This window comes from Passer domesticus, chromosome 6, assembly GCF_036417665.1.
Source record: "Passer domesticus isolate bPasDom1 chromosome 6, bPasDom1.hap1, whole genome shotgun sequence".
In the NCBI taxonomy this organism is placed as follows: domain Eukaryota; kingdom Metazoa; phylum Chordata; class Aves; order Passeriformes; family Passeridae; genus Passer; species Passer domesticus.
The window spans coordinates 22,206,986-22,224,908 of NC_087479.1; the positions used below are offsets into that span (position 1 = coordinate 22,206,986).

A 17,923-nucleotide genomic window follows, 5' to 3' on the forward strand; every position below is an offset into this window, starting at 1 on the left:
CATGTGAAGTTGACCTTGATGCAGTGCCATCAGCGCAACATTAGTCTTACTCAAAGCAGTGCTAATGTCTTCATTGGTTTGATACTGAATACACCACGTGATTCCTGGAAACTGGCAAACAGCTATCCATGCTCAAACCACAGCTTTCTTTTCCTACAGCTGAGAAAGAAAGTAGCATCTCCATGATTTTTCCTTGGCTCATATAGGCAGTTGATATTCCTAGAACAAGGTTTACCTTTCAGTCCTGTCTAGCCCAGAGGTGATATTGGCCTCAGTGGCCTGGGGTTTGCTCCCAGTATTTGTAGGGATAGCTTGCCCAGTCCCACCCCCAGCCCCATCATTCTGTCACAGAGAAAGTCTTGCCTCCCCTGAAAGTCCAGGTCACAAGGGGGCTGGGAAAAGGTGAGTGTGGGGCTGCCTCCAGCCTCCTGAGAAGAGGACATAGTTCTGCCTCTTCTTCCTAAACACTAAATTGAATTTCTTCTCTTAAAGCAAGCCAGACAGGCTCCAGAAAAAGATGCTATTCCTCACCAGCAGGGACAGAGAGCTGCCCAGAGCATGCCCTGGCTGGTGTCTAGCTCAGAGCTGCACAGAATGCACCTTGACCAGGGGATCAGTGTGGGAATCCCCTCCATATGGGCACCTGACTGTCAGAGATAATGGCCCTTCTGCACCAAATCTGGGGCTTAAATGTGCGCTTGGAAAGTGAAGTGCCTGAGCCCAAGGTCCTCCTAAATCTGCCACAGTTTGAGCCCAGTGTCTTTCTCACCTAAGTATTTGATGGCATGGCATGGCATGGCACGGCATGGGACCATCTCCTTCAGTGGAGCTGGGCAAGTTTATGTGTTGCACATGGGGACAAAGGAAGGCAAGAAGCAAGATGGTTTGACTTGGCATGGAGTGGCTGAGGGCCTGGTCTCTGCTCCCAGTGCTGTTAATGCATCTTATGTAAGAGATCATAAAGGAAAACTGCAGCCAGTTTTCCTGGGTGAAAACTGGGATGGCTGGAAATGAAGCAGGCAGAGTCTGGCCCTCCGTGTAGCAACAGTTAAAATCAGTGAGTAAAAATCACTGCCACCTGCAGTGTGGCTGGGTGGTGGTCATGTGAAGTACACATAGTGCACTTTGAAGAGCAAAAATAATTTAGGAACTGCTTTTACAGACCCAGTGGAGGGACATCTTGATGGCAGAGGCAGCAGCCATGTGACAATGGGGAGAGAGATTGCTTCTCCCAAGAGCACTGCTGCAGCAGGCAGGAGGATTAATCCAAGTCTATTTTCTGGAACTGATTTAACACTGTGTTCATTTATCTGCAGCTTCTGCTGAAACATTTCATATTTCAGATCTGATTTCAATGTTTCCAAGGCTGAAAGGCTTTTTTCTCTAGGGAGTAGCAGTTCTACAAGAGAACAACAAGTAGGAGCCCTAGGGAAGCAGCAGAGGGAAGGAATATTTTATCTTTAGTAACTGGTCATTTCCATTTTGGAGGCAGTGAAAGAAGAACCATCTGGTGTGTGCTGAATATTCACTACTTAAACAATGACTTGGTTATGAATATGTGCATGTGTTATTGTTATTTATTATTTATAGGATTCCCTAGGTGTGCTTGACACTTCACAAGCAGAAAGGAAGACCAGGTCTCCCGCCTCTTGTGCCCAGTATAAATTTGACACAATGCTGAAAGCATCCAACGATGGCAGACGAGGATTGGGCAGCCAGCTGGGGGTGAGAAGGAAGATGTCAGACCTGTGAAAAAGGGCAGTGCACAATTTCTGGAGCAGTAGCTGCTTCTCATGACAGAAGATTGCTTCGGAAGACCATCCTCACAGATTCATGCCTGTTAGTTTGGGGTTTAATCCTCCCTTGAATGAACACCATTTCCATTTATTAGTTTAATTTTCTACTCCTTAAGAGCTCTGTTCCTGCAATGTCCTGCCTGGAAATGATGCAGAATGTCAGGAACCCTGCTCCAATAACTTTCCATGACAGCCACCTGGGAGTGATGGGTCTGCTCAGTTGGGTTGAGCGTTGTGGCTCAGGAGCTCAAATCAGTCAGCTGAGACAAATGTTTTTAGATATGTTTTACTGTGTACTTTACCTGATAGTTAAAGTATCTTGAAAGCAAGAAGAGTCCCATCTAGTGGCAGCATGACACCTTGTTGTCAGGATATAACATCTGCTACTGAGGTCTGCTGAGCATGACGGGAATTCAAGACCACCCTGGCACCTGCAGATGATGCTCAGAGCTTTGCAGGAACAAAATGCCTGTACTACTTTCCCCTCTCTTGTCCTTCTTCTTTTCACTGCTGGAGCTTTTCTGCAGGGGGTTTTGCTGCAGCACTCAGCCATTCCTCTGGTGCTGAGACATTACTATGGGCAGGGTTTGGTGAAGGGAGCAGCCATAGGCACTGGAAGGGAAGAATCTTGAGTCTCTTAGGGGAAGAATTTCCACACCATTCTGAGGACAGAGTTCCGGGGCATTTGCAAGGCCAGGGAGATGGAGGAGATAGTGGACAACAGCCAGGGACAACACCCCTGGCCTTGAGCTTGGGCCCAAGAGTGCCTTCCCTCCCACAACACTCCCTTCCCACCTATCATCAACATTTTCTCTTCCTGCTGTTTCGCTCTGGCACATTGAAATTTACTTGACTGCAAAAATTTGTTTCCTGACACCACCAACAAGCAGCAAATAAATGAAATGTTGATTTTTGCAACAGCTTTCCTGACACAGCAGGGCATATCATAAATTGTGGCTTAGAGCCCTTTTTTTCACACAGGCCGTTGCTCCATTGCATGGGCAGCTAGAATGGACCAGAGCATCATGAACAATGTGATATCCCAGCTCCTTGGAAACATGTTACCATCTCTTCATTTGTTAATAAATGTCCTCCTCATCAAACTCCTCAGCACAACTGAAGCAGCACAATGGGCAATCTTCATAGCTTAAAAGCCAGCTGCCTAAAACCATACTGTTGGTCTGCCTGACCTCAGTGCTGGATGCCCCTCTCAGGGGCTTGTACAACAGGAACAATACACCAGGACCCTTGCTCTTTCTTTCAGAGGTTTTCAAACACAATCCAAGAGGCACAATTAATGAGTATTTAAGCACTTGGATGGCTTCATCTAGGAAAGACATGATAGCCACTTTAAAGTATGTAAGAGACTGCAATGAGAAAAGGATTTCTTTTTCTCTGAATCCACCAGTATAAGGACTAATACCTTGGACTGCTGGAAGGGAGTGCCACATTATGTGTAAAATGAATAAGAAGAAATTCTGAATACATAAGAAGTAGCTGAATGGAATTCCTGGAGGTGGTGAAGAATCTCCATCACCTGAGATCTTCAGGACTTTATCAGACTTTTGTTTGCAAAGGATGGGTAAACTTGAAACAAGGGTATGGAAAATTGGGAAAGATGGTTGAGTTAGCTTCTGAAGGCCATTTCTCACTAGAAGCAGAATCTTAGTGTTAGATTTGTGTTTATGGAAGATCAGATCCTGACAGCCTGTGTAGTGTAACACAGAACTGAATGAGGAAAGGCTGAGCACCCTTTTGCTCTCAGTATTCATGCCTCTACCTAGATAGATTTGAAGCTGGTCAGCATAAAGGCATGCACCTCAGCCATGCTATATTTATTTTGTTGCTAAACTGAAGACATTAGGCTGCCCTGTTACTTTTCTTGGCCATTCAATTTTACCTAATCAAACAGGAGGCCTCTCCAGACCATTGTGGGTGCTCAAATTTTGAAGGCTAACTACCCAGAAAAAGAAAAATCAAACCAAACCAGAAACCACTTCATAAAATTTGTAGTTAAGTGACAATTTAAATCAAGCAGCACCTGGTTTACCATGGAGAGAATTCATTTCTTTAAAAATGTCACAACAAATAACAGAGGTTAAGTTACTCATTCCAAAGAAAAATCACAATCAGACTGTAGCTCGAACAATAAATGAGCAGTGTGGGCTAAGGCAATGCACATTTTGAGATGGATGAAAGTATACATAATTTGGGATGCAATTTAAAGTGAAACCTTCAAAGACAGGGCAGGCTGTATCAGAGCATAGCATCAACTGGAACAGTATTTTACTCTGTTTGAAATCTCTGAGCACAAAGAATTAGAAGATCTGGGGACGAAGATACGAAAACTGTCATCTGCCAGTCATTATCAGATGTAGCCCAGATGATTGAATGGGAGGATGGAATCACCAGCTGGCTGACAACTGATAAATTCTGTCAGTGGTTTCCTACCCTGCTTGCTAAAGGGACATATTGGGAAAGAGTGCATACTAAGGAGAGTCCCTGCACACAACTGGCCAGCAGGGAAGAGTAGAGTGCTGACACTCAGAATCATCAAGGCTGGGGAGAGAGAGGGACCGGCTGTGGTATGCTGTGCTAACTTCTGGAGAACATGTTTACAGTAGGTAATGAGAACAATAAACTCCTCTCACATGTGTTTCTTATGCCCAACTGCCAAATTCTTCCAGACAAAGGCAGATAGCATAACCCTTGCCATACTCAAAAGACAAGAAAATCCTGACACACAAGAGAAGTGATTTTACTTACGGTTGAAAAGCAGAATGGGGAAATACTCCATCTCCTGGGTCAAAACCAGACTCAGAGAAGAAAAAGGGAGAAAATATTTCTGAGTGTCACACACCCAAGTTGTCTCATGATGTTGATTTTACAGCAGGAGAAAATCCAATTCATGCAGTACATGTTGTTACTTTTTAATGCTTGCTCCAAATTAACTACTGTTCCAGTTTTTTGCTTACTTCCTGTGCTAATCTCCTTATTTATCCATCTTTCTCTTATATACACATGCATATACATAGGCAAATTCATCCCCAGTCAACTTCTCCCCCATCCTGCAAACAGCTCATAATATCAACACAACAGCACTGAAAGAGGATATTTTTCTATATTGTTAAATACGAATCCACTATTTTGACAGAGACAAATCATAACCATCAATGTGCAGGAGCATTTTAATGAGCATGTAGAGAATAATCTGCCTCACCAATCTTCCATTCCAGTGGAAACCAGATTTCCCCTTCCCTTCCCTTCCCTTCCCTTCCCTTCCCTTCCCTTCCCTTCCCTTCCCTTCCCTTCCCTTCCCTTCCCTTCCCTTCCCTTCCCTTCCCTTCCCTTCCCTTCCCTTCCCTTCCCTTCCCTTCCCTTCCCTTCCCTTCCCTTCCCTTCCCTTCCCTTCCCTTCCCTTCCCTTCCCTTCCCTTCCCTTCCCTTCCCTTCCCTTCCCCTTCCTCCCCCCGCTTTGGCTACAGCTTTTGATGTTCCCTATGCAGGCAGGCTTAATGTCTTTCATGAGATGCAGTCCCCTCAGTCGAGAGTCTTTCATGACATGAAAAGATTTCTCTGTAATTTTCTTTTTTTATTATTATTTTGATGTAAGCTGTTAAAATATGGAGAAAACACTGTCTGATCATCTAAAGATAAAACCTAGACTGGGTCATGTATCTCTATTGCAAGGCTCAGTCTACTTTAAATTGATGAGTTGAGGGAATATTGGAGGAATTTTATTCTCAGTAGTCGTGACAGGAGAATGAAGGAGGTGGGAGTGAAAACTAGATCCGCTCTGAGCAGCTTCCCCTTCAGCTCTGCCAGAGGTGTCTCTTAGCTGTTCGTCACTGCAGATCCAGTGCCTACAGGCTTGGTTTGCACTTGCTTGTGTCATTGCCACTGCTTTTCTCAGAAATGTTGAACCATTAAAGTTACCTGGGAGAAAAGTTATTTCTGTTAAAGAGCCCTTGAACACTTGGTTGCTGTCATCACGTTCCATGCTAGTGCATGTGCAGGAGACAAGCACAGCCGTCTCTCCTCCAGTCTTCTCTCCCTAGAAACTGAGACATGAAACACGCTTTCATTTTGCTCTGCACCTTCAGGTGAGGGGAGAGTCTCTTGTGGAGTTGCAGAGTCTGTGCTGAGGGACTGACCAGTAAACCTAGGACCTAAGATTATGTAAAATGCATGTTTCTTTGACTTTTCACCAGTGCAGAGTCTGACTGTCTCCAGGGTCACAGCTGCAGCCCAATACCCTCTTCTCTCCCCTTCTCGTGTCATGGGTGGCTCATCTGTGGAGGGAGACAGGGATGTTGCTCATGGGAGCTGGGAGGGTGCAGCACGTAGGTGTGTAGGAGAAGGAGAGGCCGTGCACAGAGCCTGTGCAGACAGTACAAGAAGAGTGTGGGTGGGCAGAGGGGGGTGAGGGTGTGTAGCTGTCAGGGAGCAAACACGTGTCTGCAAAACTTCTACCAGCACCAGGCTACTGCTACTGTCCAGGTACCACCTGCCCAGATCAAAGCCTTTCCTGCTTGTGTTAAGGGAGGCTTTGAACCTGAAACGACTCCCCCCACACTTCCCCTTGCCTCCAAAGCTGGTTCCAACAGGCGCAGCTTTGTGGAGGTGTGGGGACACACAGAAAACTCACCTTGCCTGCCTCACCCACACTGTGGGAAGGAATGGTGTTCTGCGGGCTGGAGGGGCAGGATGCCTCTTCCCACCCTTCTGCTCTCCCTGTGGGAGTTGTCAGGACCTCAGAGGCCCAAGAACACCTCTCTCTTCTCCTGGGCCGGGTTGTGCTCGGTGTGAGGTGGACGGAGCTGCCGCAGGTGCGGCTGGTGCTGAAGGGACAGCTACGGTGGAGACGGGCCGGGCGGGGCAGGAACACGGGAGGGTCGGGAAGGGACACGACCGGACAAGAACAGGACGCGGGAGGGACATATAGAGAGGGAGCGAGAAGTCCGGGGCTGAAAAGCACAGGGACAAGGACAGGCACAGGGAGAGACACGAGGCACTGGACGGAGAGAGACAGACACAGGGCAGGGCAGAGAAAAGAGGGACAGGAAAAGAGCAGGAAGGGAGAGGACGAGCAGGAAGGGAGAGGAAGAGCAGGGCAGAATCCGGGCTGCGCTCCGGCCCGCCTGCCGTGGGGGTCTCGGCACGGCGGCTCCGCGGCGCCAGGCGCGCCGGCAGCGGGCGGCTCCCGGGGACAAGGGGACTGCAAGGTGGCAGCGGCAGCCCGCAGCGCCGCGGGGCCGAGGCGGCTCCGGGGCCGCCGGGGCTCTGCAGACACCCGCGGACTCCCTCAGGCTGCCGGCGCGGGTGTGCTCGGCGTGCCGGGGCACGCACACGGCCCCCCAGCTCGCTGCCCGCCGCGGGTGGCCCCCCGCGCCATCCCGTGCCCCGACGATGCTGAGCCCCGGGCCGGGGTGACCGCCTGTCCGGCGGGGACGCGTCGTGCCCGGCCACAGCTGCGGCTGCAGCTGCGGCGCCGCTCCGGCTCGGCAGCCGAGCGCCGCAGGTTGCATCCGGACAGCGCTTGACCGGCTGTTTTGTATATTTTCTAATTTCGTGCAGCACAGGGCAGCTATCATAGAGGTAATCTGTAGATCCGTGGCTTTAAGGGATAAATTAGAGCACTGGATTTGATCCGTATTGCAGTGGATTAGAGCAACCTCTCCCCCCTCCCCTTCTCCTCCTCCCACCCCTCCTTTCCAATTCACTCCCCCCTCCTCCAGCACCACCTTTTTTCCTCTCATGCAATACCAAAACTGACCCTGCCTGGCAGAGAGACTGCTAGGCGAACAGAGCAGTGCTCGCATCGCCAGCGCTCCGCGGGAGCCGCCTCTCCCCTGCCAGCCGCTGCAGCCCCTCCGGGGCACCGCTGCTGCAAGTTCCCCGGAGGCTGGCGCCGGGGCCGGGGGGTCTCCTCCGGGAACCGGGGAGCGGTCGCTGCCCACGGGCTGTCCCTTTGCCTCGGCCCGGCAGGGGCCGTGGGGCGGCGGCGAGGGAGAGCGGCCCCCGGAGGGCATTTCCCGAAGGCAGCGGGGCCGGGACCCGGCAGGAAATGGAAGGATGAAGTGTGCAGCCGGAGCGGTGATGTTCCTTCTCTCCTTGCTTTCCCCCGCAGGAACGTAATCCGCAATGCTAGTTCTCAGGTTGCTCAATGTTGTCGCTCCAGCCTACTTCTTGTGCATCTCCCTAGTGACCTTCGTCCTCCAGATCTTTGTCTTCATCCCCAGCATGTTCAGAGACCCTTCCACCACCTCACTTTTCTCGCCTGCTCTGCTGCATGGTGCCCTCTTCCTCTTCCTCTCAGCTAATGCCCTGGGAAACTACGTCCTTGTGATCCAGAACTCCCCCGAGGACTTGGGCAAGGACTTAAACTTGGGCAAAGGAGCCGAAGTGGCAGACTGGCTGGATGGAAGCAGGTCCCCTGGCTCAGCCTTGCCCGGCACTCACTTCTGTAGACTGTGTGCCAGAGTCACCCAGAGGCATGACCACCACTGTTTCTTCACAGGGAACTGCATCGGGAGCAGGAACATGCGAAACTTCATCATGTTCTGCCTCTACACCTCCCTGGCTTGCCTTGACTCCCTAGTGGCAGGCATGGTTTACATTTCTGCTACACTTTCCATGTCCTTTGCGGACCCACTGGCCTTCCTCACTCTTCTGCCTCATTCCATCAGCCAGTTCTTCTCAGGTAAGGACTCCTTGCTCAGAGATGAGGAGCGTGTTCCTCCTCCAGGGCTCCTGGGATGGGGGGACCTGAAGTTCCTTGGATAGTCATCTGTGGAGGTGTGGTATGGAAATGGGCAAGAGGGGCAATTGGCCTTCTTTGGAGGCTACAGCCAGCCTTTCCAAAAGACTTTGCTTCACCTGAAATAGAAGCTGGGACCCACTCCAGGTTACATCCATAGCTACATTCCCAATGCATTAGGCTCTGGAAAATGCCCCATAACCAACTTGGTGGTGATAGAATAGAGCTATCTGTTGTGCAGGACATGTGTTGTATGTTAGACAGAGGAGATGGATTTCACTGCAGGTTTGAGGGATCTTTTGCCTGTCCTACAGGTAGAGGTGGGGGTGGTCCTGTAGGTGTTTGTACCCTACAAATCTGCAGGTTCCCCATATCCCAGCAGGTATATTTTATCCAGGTCCACTCAGTCCCTTCACTGTCACCCACCTCCTGCCTCCTGGCAGTGCAAACTTACTGAGATCTTTTCATCCTTCCAGCACAGGAGAATTGGGGTTCAGGCAACAGAAACTGAGAGAGGAGTTAATGTCAGGCAACAGAAACTGAGAGAGGAGTTAATGTGACATGATTAGGTACCTGTCTAGTGACCCCAGTCTGGGACACAAGTCCACAGAGAACCATGGGGAATTCTCTGTGCTGCTCTTTGCAAAAGCTCCAGACCAAAAGCAAATACATCCTTCTCCTTGCTTCCATTCCTTACCCTTCTTATTACTTCTTCCCCTTTCCCCTCTGTCCCTGCCTTTCTATAAATCTTCGCAACCCTTCTCTTCCCTCTCCTGATTTTGTTCCCATAACTCATCCTCTGCTCTTGCAGAGCAAGAAGCCTTGCCTCCTCACCTTTCAACACACCCTCAGACTCTCCAGCCTCAACCCTTTCTCTGTCCAAACCCAAGAGTAGACAGATCCTGGCCTCAGAGAAGGGATTCTGCAGACAGCCTAGACTGCTACTCTGCCCTGAGAGCGACTGCAGAAAATGCCATCTCCCTGCTCTGAGCTCCTGCCTCATACACTTACATCAGCTTTTACCAGACTAAAATAGGTATCCCATGTATTTTAGCTTTGCAGGTTCAGCTGAGCTCAGTTAGAAGGGAGTATGTTTTGGCTTGTGCATTGTCACCAGGATTGTTGATTAAGATCTGAGTGTGGAGACTTCACTGCTGGGAATACAGGAGCCAGGGAGGCCCTGGCTTGCTTTTCAGATTCCAGGCTGGGCTGCCATCTGAAAACAAACAAATATCTCTCTGCTTGGCAAATTTGCAGATTTGTCATGGTAATCACTGAAAGACAATAAACATGAAATCTTGCCATGACATTTTTATGGAATCATTTTTCCAACTAGAAGTATTTTTGTAAATAATATTGCATGAGCTTTACTAGCATTAAAAACACTGGGAATGATTTTCCCCTGTGCCTAAGCTCTGCTCAGCACAGCAGTCTGGGAGGGGGAGCAGGGATATGGGAGGAGATTATCAAGGAATTAGTTCTCTCTGACTCTGAGGGCTCATCTGCACAGTGGTGGGTCCTGGCACATATTTGCAGAGACACTGAAGTGCCCCAGCTCTGTGGCAGCAACTGTGATGCCAATACAGCGTGTGGACAGTTTGAGTGGGACACAATGGGCCTGGGTGCAGAGCTAAGAGCCAGAACACCCTTGAGAGGCAGCAGCTTCCAGCAGCTCCCACCAAACCTCTAGTTCTGCTGAGAAGGGAACTGCTGCCTCACGCAGCAAGATAACAGGTATGTAGTGTCTTGATCACTTGGGAGGAAGGACCTACTGGGTTTCTACCTGCACATTTATCCTCTATTTCAGGAAAGAAAAAACACAGTCTTGAATGGTTACCTGGAAGGGTTGCTCACACAGTATTTTTCAGCTAATGTAACTGTTACTTAAGTTGGACTTAAAAAACAGGGGATGGGGGTAGCAGGGAAACAACTTTACTTTTCTTCTTCTCCATCATGCCTGCTGTACTGCAGAAGTAGTAAAAGGGGATGAAGGGTTAATCTGCTGGTTTTATGTCAACTAAATGTTCCCTGCTTTTGTGCTGGGAAAGTTTTCAGCTGGCTCATTCTGCCCAGACTGTACTCAGGCATGGATTTCAGAATCTGGCCCAAAGTCGATAACTACAGCCTACAATACAGCTTTTCTGGCATGGATAATATATGGCAATATAACCTTGAGATCACACTGGGTCACTTAGAGAAAAAAAAATCTGAGACTAAAAGAGACTGTGGGGATGAGGGGCAAATGGAGAGCGCTATTGTAAACACATCATATTGGACTACACAAAATAAATTATAGAAAATGCTTTATGTAGGTAGCCTGAAGAAAAGGTTAAAAAAAATCATGTATCTGGAAAGGATGGCTCAGAGATGCTTAATATTTTCAAGGGGAAACAAGGGTAATTACTTCCTGAATGTTGAATTTCAGCAAGGCAGATAAGTAAAGCCTACAGGCACCTTGCAAAGGGTCTAAAGAAAAGGTCTCTCCCCATATCCCATCTCAGTATCAGTTGTAGGAAAAAAAAAATATCTGTCACACTCTAGTCTAGTAAAAGACGAACAAAGAATCCAATATTTGGCTCTGGGCTTCTTACCTGGTAGATCAAGTTATTCTGACAGAATTGGTATGAGGATTTGTCATTATCCTAAGAGGCTTGTTCTTCTCTTGCTGTGTTGCATACGGAGCCCCCTGAGCTGAATGGGATCTAATAAGAAGGGAAAGATGACATTACATTTAGGAAGAAAACAGAATGATTCCTGTACCTTTTTCAAGTGAAGACAGTCTCTAAAAGCTTGAGGCTGTAGTCAGTGTCCTTACAAATTATCCTCAGAGAAGCCTGCCCCAGTCTCTCACTTATAGCACTACCAGGTGGAAAAGATGGGATTCACAGATTGCAAAACCAGGTGATACCACCTAATCCAGCCTTCTGCATAAGGGAAGCAAGAGATGCACATCCAGTGACCCTTCTGTTGGACTTAAAACCTGAAGCATCCATGAACCTCTTTTAGGCAGCTCACCTCTATTGTCCGTGCAATCCCTGCTTCAACACAGTTGGTCTTGTAGGGCCCATGGTCTTCCAGAGGAACAGAAGCATGTGAGAGCTTTTTTATTTCTAAACCTTACAGGAACCAGTGAAAAGATATCAGCTATTTATACCAGTATTGACACACATTTCATTTCCTTTGTGTAAATATGCCTGTATGTAAATATGGGTGTTTAATAATATACCAATATGCACAAAACATGTGCATAAACATCATATGGGCACACAGAAAATGTTACATTAATGGGTTTAGCTCTGCTTACACACTGAAAGGTCACTCAGTGACACCTGCTGTTATACTAACATTTTTAAGAAGGAGTTCTAAAATCATTGTAGAGGAAAGGGCCTACAGAATATTTTTATTCAAATATATTCATCACCAATATTTACTAAAATACCCCCAGCTGAATTAGGAGCTTCAGATATTCAAAGTATTTTGAGTATTCTAGCAGCAGATAATAAAAGGAATTTAGATTGTATTTTAGAAAGGTTTCTGTTTCTTTCTTGCTTTCACATGAAAACTGTCTTGCTACAAAGGTAGGAAAGTCATTATTGATTTATTTTTCTTTTTTAACATTTATATACATATATATGCACACATACTCATATAGTAGAGATGGAGAAAAAGAGAAATCTGAAATATTTCTGCCTTGTGTTAATACAAAGAGTAAGGCTTCTTAGAAGCATCTATATGCTGTAGGGTCCACTTGTCTTTTCAAAATCCTAGAAATCTTAGATTCCCTCTGATGAGCAGGTAAACCCTTAAATAAATTAATCATTGTTCGGAATAGTGCTGAAGCAGATATGCTTTACTTCTGGTTGAATTTGTCCCTGTAATCTAGATCCTCACATAAACAGCAAAAGGGGAAGTGTACAAGAGACTGATATCATTTCAGTATTTCTGCAGCAGGTCCATTCATTAGACACTATGAAAGAAATAATTTAATACAGTCAGAGCAACCAGCCGGTCTTGTCCCTACCTCCGCACTTGTGGCCAGAGAAAGCAGCTGGTTTGTTGGTTCCTGGGGCTGTGTTACACTGCATGTGGGCTGTGTCTAAGCTCTTTCTTTTACTGTCCTCCCTCCCTCCTGGTTTTCAGGAGCTCTCCTCAGCTCTGAGATGTTTGTCATCCTCATGCTCTACCTCTGGCTTGGGATCGGACTGGCCTGCGCCGGCTTCTGCTGCCACCAGATGCTGCTGATCCTGCGCGGGCAGACTCGGTACCAGGTGCGGAAAGGAATGCTGGTAAGAGCCCGGCCCTGGAGGGAGAACCTGCAAGAAGTCTTTGGCAAGAAGTGGCTGCTTGGACTTTTCATCCCTGTGCAGAATGTGGAGAGTAGCTACCGTAGGCAGAAAGGGAAATAAAATCCCCAAGCGTGTGTGTGCATCCCACGCACACAACACCTTCCCTGTCCTCTCCCACTGTCTCCTGGATCACTACAGAGCTGGGCTACTCCATCTTTTGGGATTGCAGCGGCTGTGGGAGGAAAGGATGGGCTATCAAACAGAATAAATTGAGCATATTTACATGGAAATCACAAACCATGTAGATGAGATACTACTCCAGCTTGTTAGTCACATCACTGCACCTGCATAGGTGGCAACAGTCTTTGAACTTGCAGAAAACTTAGTCAGACCCTCCTGTGGCTTCCTGTCTGAATCCCTCAGTCCCCAGCCCTATTAGTCACCCTATATAGTCTTTAAAAACTGCATCAGGAGCCTGGGCTGTTGTGGAAGACTGTAAAAATGGTCTCTAGTCTTAGGGAGGGTATTGTGGAGTGGCTCTTTGGCACTTATATACATGAGGTAACTTTACATGAGAGCATAATTCCAGAATTGTTTGGACAATGATCTCAGGTACATGGTGTCGTTCTTGGGATTGTCCTATTCAGGGCAAAGAGTTGGATTTCAGTGATCCTTGTGGGTCCCTTCCATCTCAAGGTATGATTCTTGATTCACAATACTGACGAGCCCTTAATGACAGAACTGCAATGCAATCAAGCTGTCCTAGGAACAGGTTATGAACATGGTTAATGCATCAGGAAAACCTTATCTCCACAGGCTAGAAATTCAGGAGGAAAACTAAAAGAAATTGAGAATTTCTCATTTCTATTCGTGATGTGTTCCCTATATAATGATAGTCCAAGACTGTAGCTCTGCTACTTATTTTTAGCAATCCTTTGTCCAATGACAGAGTCCAGGCAAAGCTGCCCTTCTGACAGGGAGCAGCAAGCATGGTCAGATGGAGGGACAAGGAGAGGAAACCACAAAGGTGAATGAAAATGCTGTGTTTGAGAAGCTGTGTGATGAGACAGGCTATGCATACCTGTGAGAGAGACAGAAGGAAGTGTGGCCACACAGTGAGCAGTTGGGAGGGTGCCAAGAGCGTCTCTGCTGTGTCAGAGCCCTGATGCATCACCCTCTCACAGGAAACACCTGTACCATTAAGGCTGTGAAGAGTTCAAAATTCCAGAAGACAGGGAGGTTTTCCAGCCCATCAGGGCACTTAATTTTGCACTTGAATAATTAGAAAAATGCTTTTCTCAGACATCCCTGCCACACTTTAGTTACAGCTCTCCAGGGCAATTCCCTCTCGCATTGCTGCAGAGGGGTAAAATCATCTGTGCTATAACTCCATTAAGGATGTTAATAGAATTACTACAGGGATTAATCAACTTCTTGTGTCTGTTGTTTTTTAGCTGCAGCAGCAGCCCATTAGATCAGTGCTGAGATCCTGTGCTTACAGATGTCTTAACAAAGGATATCGTAACATCTCCACCAGGATCATAGCATTGGATTCCCCAGCAGCTGCAAGAGAGAAGCCTCTGTTTTGGCAAACTGCATCAGCTTATGTGGGCTGGGTAGGAATCTATTGCTTCTCTTTAATAGGCTGGGAGTATGCTGACAAGCCATGAAAAATATTATTTCTTCCTCAGAAAGGCTCTCAGTGCATTCCCGATAGTGGAATGTCCCTTGCTTTTATCCTTGAGTTTCTCACAAGCCAGAATGGAGTCACTCACTCCTACAGGCTTTGTAATCATCTTTGACCACTTTACACTTGAATACAACTTTGAATCAATAACAAACAAAGTCTATTGTGATGAGCAGAGTAACCTTGAAAATGTACTGGAAAAACCCTTAGCTGGATAACTAAAACATGGAGGATATGCATCCTTCCACACTGTGTGTGTTCCCATGAACACACAATTGTTTCCGTGGGTAATATGATGTATTTTCTCTAACAGTGAACAATAAAACATATTCTGATTTTTTACATGAGCTGTATTGTGCTTTTTGACAGTTAGCTGTCATTAGCTGTCTCTATACATTTGTTACAGCATACACGTGGATGTGAGAAAGGAAGAAATTAGGATTTGTTTATTGGCTTTGCCAGTAATTAATCATGTGATTTTTGACAAGTCCTTTCATCCTCCCTACTTTAATGTAATGACCAATTTAAAAATGTATCTAATAACCAATTTGCAGACCCATTCTAATTTCTATTTATAAATTACACTACCAAACTCATGCCTTGTCAACTCAAAGCTATGGGAAAATTAAGCTGTTATCATCACCCACAAACAGCATCTTGACATAAATTTTTCCTTTCTGGCAAATGGTGTCAAGGTGAGCAGACAGTCACCTAGACACTGGAACCAGAGCCAGAGTCTCATGCCATACACTTTGTCTTGGAAGGATTATTTTTGTTCCACAGAGTCACTGATCCAACTTCTCCACTTTTGCAGATTTAAAGACAATAGCCTTTCAACATTTCAGCTAGAAGCCACCTCCCACCAGCAGAAATTATGGTTTGACATCTTTGCCCTCTGCTTTTGGCTTTTGAGGGACACTGCAGTCTTGGGCAGTTTATGGCACTTGGCACCTGCTGCCACAGTGCCTCAGGCTTTAAAGCTCCTTAGGGCTGCACACTCAGAAGGGCAAAACAATTCAGAGTTTCAGTGGTCCACTCTGCAAGGACAGAATCCTTCCAGTACAACATCAGTTGCCCATGAAGCCTGCTGCCTCTTCACATCAGGGCTGGATCATACCTGGCCCGTGTCAGGGTTACAGCTGTCTGCCCTTACCACAAAATTTCAGTCCTTGCAGAAGCACAGATAGATCCCAGTTTGAGTCACTGCAGCACAGTCATGTACAGCTATTCTTCCTGTCAGACACCTGTGTTACTGGCTGGAAATTGCTGCATCACCATTTTATGCAGCTAAATGGTTCATTTGCAGCAAACTACTGGATTTCAGCAGTCATGGTGGGACTTTCAGATGGCCACAGCCTTTACAGTTAATATCTTCTGGTATGGAAAGAGCTATAAACATGTAACATTAGACCAACCCTGTATATTGGCTTATTTCTCTGCTTATTCCAAAGTGTGCATACTGCCCTGTTTGGGGTAGTGGCTCTGCAGGAACAATTAAGAGTATTTTTTTTTAATTAGTCAGCTGCCTTGACATCCTTTCCTTGTCATAGCTTTCTATACCTACAGAAATCCTCGGCAAGAAAATGTAACAGGGCTCAACAACTGTGAATAGAACCTTTGCTCTTAGCTATGATTTATTAAATGAAGGCTGAACTCAATGGCAATGTCGCAAATTCTAAATCTGTTCACTGGCTCTAAAGTTTTCTAAGGATAAATAATAAAAGCTTCTCATCTTCTGTACTTAAAGAGTCATTACTTACTATTTGCATTTCATTACATAGCAGCTGCAATAGCAAATATATTTTGGAACATGATTTCTTGTGACAATGTCTAAATATTTGCAAAGGTTTTAAAAATAAAGCACTTAGGCTTCTCTGGCTTTGGAAAATCAGATGACCACCAGATTTCTTCTCTGATAATGCTAGTGGCTGAAGTAAAAGCTCCCTCTTGCTAAAGGCCTTGCACAGAGACCACAGACATTTGCTTAGTGGTTTGTCTATTTTAAGTGTGACTATCTGAAAAATTGGTGTCACCTCTAAGGTCTCAGAAGTCTTTGCAATGGCAGTGTAGAGGAAATGAGGGGATGCAACTCCTAAGTAAACCAGAAATGTGTTCTTATGTACAGTACGAATCTCATAAAAAGTAAGTAGTGGATGGTGTTCCTCTGCATACTGCCCTACCAGGCGGCCCTGAAGGCCTGAAGGTCTTCATTAGATATCCTCAGAGGGTATAGAGTCAAAATGTAAAAGTAATAAGGCACAGGAACATAGAAGAAACAATGACGTGAAATAGCATTTATCTTAAGAAATAGCCAGCTCAAGGGAGATGGTCACAGTCTAAAAATACTTTCAAGGAGACAGACTGAATGAATGAGAAGACTCATTAACTGTAAGGATATAGCTGGAGGAGGACAAGCAGTCCTGGACTGAAAGAAAAGCTGAGGTCGAAAGCAATCAGAGAAAGTGGCCCCAGTGAGAGCAGAAGTGATTTGATGTGCGTAGGGATGATGAGAGCCATCAGGCAGTATGAGGTATGACAACAATTTCAAGTTAACTTCATTGATTGTTGGCTGAATGGACGCAAAGAAAGTTAAGAAAACTCATTGGTAATCACTTTCTGCTGAAAAAAACCTCAAACCCCAGCAAAACCAAAAGGGTTTTTCTTTCTTGAACAGCAAATTATGTTACAAGGAGGAGATGCATGGATAGAAACCATAAGCAGCAACAGCAGAGCCCATATAGTTCTCTTTGAGTTATTTAAAGGCTAGACAGAGCTATCAGAGTTGGAGTAAAGCAATGACCTACTTGTGCAATACAATGAAGGGAGAAGAAAATTTAAACCTATGTGGAGTCTCTGTGTCCTGCTTGATACTTAAACCTACAGAAACATGTCAGACAACAACCAGCAAGATGGTCTTCAATATTGACATGTCCAGATGTGGGGTTGTTTAATTTTCCAGCTCTTTTCTGGAAAGCCAGGGGAATAAAGAGGAATAAATTGGAGATTACACCAAAAGTCAGCAAATATGGACCAAAGAGTGCTTCAGTCCTCTTGTGGAACTGCCCTGGCAACAGCCTTGTCTTCATTACACCAAAGAGCTTTTAGCATTGGTTGTCCTACTGAATCTAACTGGCAAGTGATGCCAGAGCTCCAGCATCCCAGTCCCATGTCTCTTAAGATTCTCGGAGCCAGATTTTTCTAGTCTCCCCAGATGTTTCCAAATAAAAATTGTCATTTCTCAAGTGTGTAGTGGGTTGATTCTGGCTGGACACCAGGCACCCACCAAAGCCCCTCTATTACTTCCCTCTACATCTGGACAGGGGAGAGAAAATATAACTAAAGAAGGGTTCATGGGTTAAGGACTGGGAGAGATCAATCACCAAATACTGTCTTGG

At 46.2% G+C, this 17,923-nt stretch overlaps 1 protein-coding gene across 1 annotated transcript; it reads left to right on the forward strand.

The window, feature by feature from the left end:
• The first annotated feature begins 7,529 nt into the window (after positions 1 to 7,529).
• On the forward strand, positions 7,530 to 14,870 carry ZDHHC22 (zinc finger DHHC-type palmitoyltransferase 22). The gene is made up of 2 exons (XM_064423766.1): positions 7,530 to 8,498; positions 12,696 to 14,870. Exons 1-2 carry the CDS (start codon positions 7,940 to 7,942, stop codon positions 12,959 to 12,961), a joined length of 825 nt encoding a protein of 274 aa, XP_064279836.1. The 5' UTR covers positions 7,530 to 7,939; the 3' UTR covers positions 12,962 to 14,870.
• The last annotated feature ends 3,053 nt before the right edge of the window (positions 14,871 to 17,923 follow it).